The sequence below is a fragment of the Leishmania mexicana genome, chromosome 33 (assembly GCF_000234665.1).
Source record: "Leishmania mexicana MHOM/GT/2001/U1103 complete genome, chromosome 33".
Lineage (NCBI taxonomy): Eukaryota > Euglenozoa > Kinetoplastea > Trypanosomatida > Trypanosomatidae > Leishmania > Leishmania mexicana.
Window position 1 is genome coordinate 1383565 of NC_018337.1, and position 2488 is coordinate 1386052.

General features: G+C 60.8%; 1 protein-coding gene across 1 annotated transcript; it reads left to right on the top strand.

The window, feature by feature from the left end:
- Positions 1 to 1933: 1933 nt before the first annotated feature.
- On the top strand, positions 1934 to 2425 carry LMXM_33_3642 (uncharacterized protein; the record flags this gene model as incomplete). The annotated part of the gene is made up of 1 exon (XM_003878873.1): positions 1934 to 2425. The coding sequence occupies one exon, from the start codon at positions 1934 to 1936 to the stop codon at positions 2423 to 2425; it is 492 nt and encodes a 163-aa protein (XP_003878922.1).
- Positions 2426 to 2488: the final 63 nt, after the last annotated feature.

Below are 2488 nucleotides of genomic sequence, written 5' to 3' on the forward strand. Positions count from 1 at the left end.
CGGTGTCTCTGCGGAAGTTGTGCATCAGCGTGCGGTGCTTGGCCTTCCACCGCCCCTGTACCTTCTCCTGTCCGTGTGCTTCTCCGCCTCTTTTTCTCTCTGTGCTTCTATCTTCTGCTTGTGGCCTCCCCCTCCTCCCCACTCCCACTCTCGCCAGTCGAGGCGCATCGTGTGTGCCCCCCTTTCTCGCATTTCTTTGGAGTAAAGGGCGTTGATGCTGCGGGGGGAGGCGGCAAAGCGATACGCAAGAGGAGGAGGTCGGCATGTTTGCGCTTTGCTGTACTCATGGTTACGGCTGCCGGTTTACCTGGTGTTCTTGTTTCGCGCATGCCACTATGTGCTTACTTCCGTGTGGATGTTTGTTTGCCAAGTGGTGGGGGAGGGAGTGAGGAGGGGGGGGGTGGCAGCGGCAACTCGAAAGTCAAGAGGCGGCAGATGCGGAGGCGCCCCTGCTGCTGAGTTTGAAAGCAGAATGACTGCCAAACAGCTCCCTCCCCTCCATTTTCCCGTCGCCCTTTCCAGTCTCACGCCTGCCTGTGTGTGTGTGCCTTTGCGTGCCTGCAGGCCCCATCCCATCCGCGTTTCATTCTGCTCTTGGGCCCTCTCGCTCCCGCTTCTTGACTCTTCGACGTGATGGCGCTCGCCTGAGGTGCCCTCGTGTGGGCACACACAAGGTGCCGTGCTAGAAGGGCAGCGTGTCGACAACGAAGACAGGCAAAAAGGCGAAGGGGTGGCCATTCTACTTCACATTGAAGGGACAACACGCAGTGACGATGACGGCCAGCTCGGCTTGCTTCTGTTCGATTGCGTGCCCCTACTGCGCGTGCGCTCACCTCCGTTTTTCCTCTTCCGCCTCGCCACTATGCGCACTTGCGCAGCGCACGTCGTCGTTGCTCCATGGGCGGTGGCCTACGCACCTGGGCACAAGGTGGCGCACATCCGCGCACACCGACGATGTACATAACCACAGCGAGGCTGCCTTCCACAGGCGCTCACATAAATGGCAGTCTGGAGTCTCGCTGAGGCGTTGTGCGGAAGGCGCTGAATGGTGTGGAAAAACAGCAACGGCGGCGTGTGTGTGTGTGGAGGGGGATGGCGGGGCAACGTGGGGCCTCTCGACCTTGTTTCGTCAGACTCCGCTGGCGATACGGAGGGCCAGGGCGGGACTGGAAGGCGCACGTGCGTGCGTTGGTGAGGCGGCGAGGCGTTGTCACCCCTCTCTTCCTTGTGCTTGAGCTGTACAAAAAGACTGTTGTGCTTCTTCTGCCCCTCTCTCTCCCACTGCAGTGTCTGCACTGCTGCGCGGTATGAAGACGCCGAGTCCATTCTCTCGCTACCTTTTCTTCCGTTGCGTGTTTTCCTTCTGTGTTGCTCATTTCTTTACTTTTCTCCTGTGTGGGTGCGTGTGTCGCTCGCCAGGAGGCGGGAGGGGGTGAAGAAGCAGTGCCGACCCTCGTCCCCTGTGGGATGTGACAGAACGAAAGCCAAGGAGAACAGCAAGGTAGCAGCGAGGGCCAAGGCTGAACAAGGCCAGGCAGGAATTCGGCGACGAGCCGGAAAAGGGGGCGCGGCGAAGGCTGTGTTCTCATGCGTCACGACCAGGCTGTATAGGCGTGGCTGCGGTGGCCTCTCGGCGACTGAGGGGTTCTCCTGGACATTCTTCACCTTGCACCGGCGCGACTGCACCGAAGAGACGCACTTCCGCTGCTGACACCGACCGTCTACGAGTCGATGCCCTCCCCCACTGTTGCCATTTGCCTCTGCCAACTCCACCGCCGTCCATACACTCTTCCTCTACCCTTTCTTCGTCTCTCTCTCCACCCGCGTAGACTTCTTCGCGCCTCCTCTTCCCAAAGCCATCTCAACCCTCATCTACGCAAGCCCTCAGAATCACTCAAGCCGTTACCTCTTCTCTCACGCATACTTGATCACCATGCCCTCTATGCTCAACCTTGTCCCGGCGACCGCGATCGCTGTGGGCGCGATAGCCCTCCCTGCGGCTGCGACGACGACGACGATTGCGGCTCCTGTTCCTGTCAACCTCAGGCTGAACATCATCACGGCGGTGCTGATTCTAGGTGTGTCACTTGTGTTGACGCTGGTGTACACCCTGTGGAAGCTTCTCCCGAGGATCCGCAGTGGCGAGCTCTCCTTCTCGAAGTTCGAGTTCGACTGGCGTGCGGAGCTGCTGAACCAGACGCCGAAGAAGGAGAAGGCGCGCCGCGCGACGGAGAAGGCTCGCCGTGAGGAGGAGATGGCGTCCGGGTGCAACCGCGACAACGACGAGGGACGCGTGCAGTACGCCCACACGCAGCCGCGGGTGGAGGTGGGCGAGGGCGACGCCGCGGCTGCCAGATCGCAGCGCAAGGGACAGAGGCACGTCGAGGCCGATGTGAGCGTTGCGGTGACGGTGCCCCGCGAGTAGGAGAGAGGGAGCACAGCCGCCACCACCAATGAGTGAGCATGCATAGCACATGTGTGAGTGCAG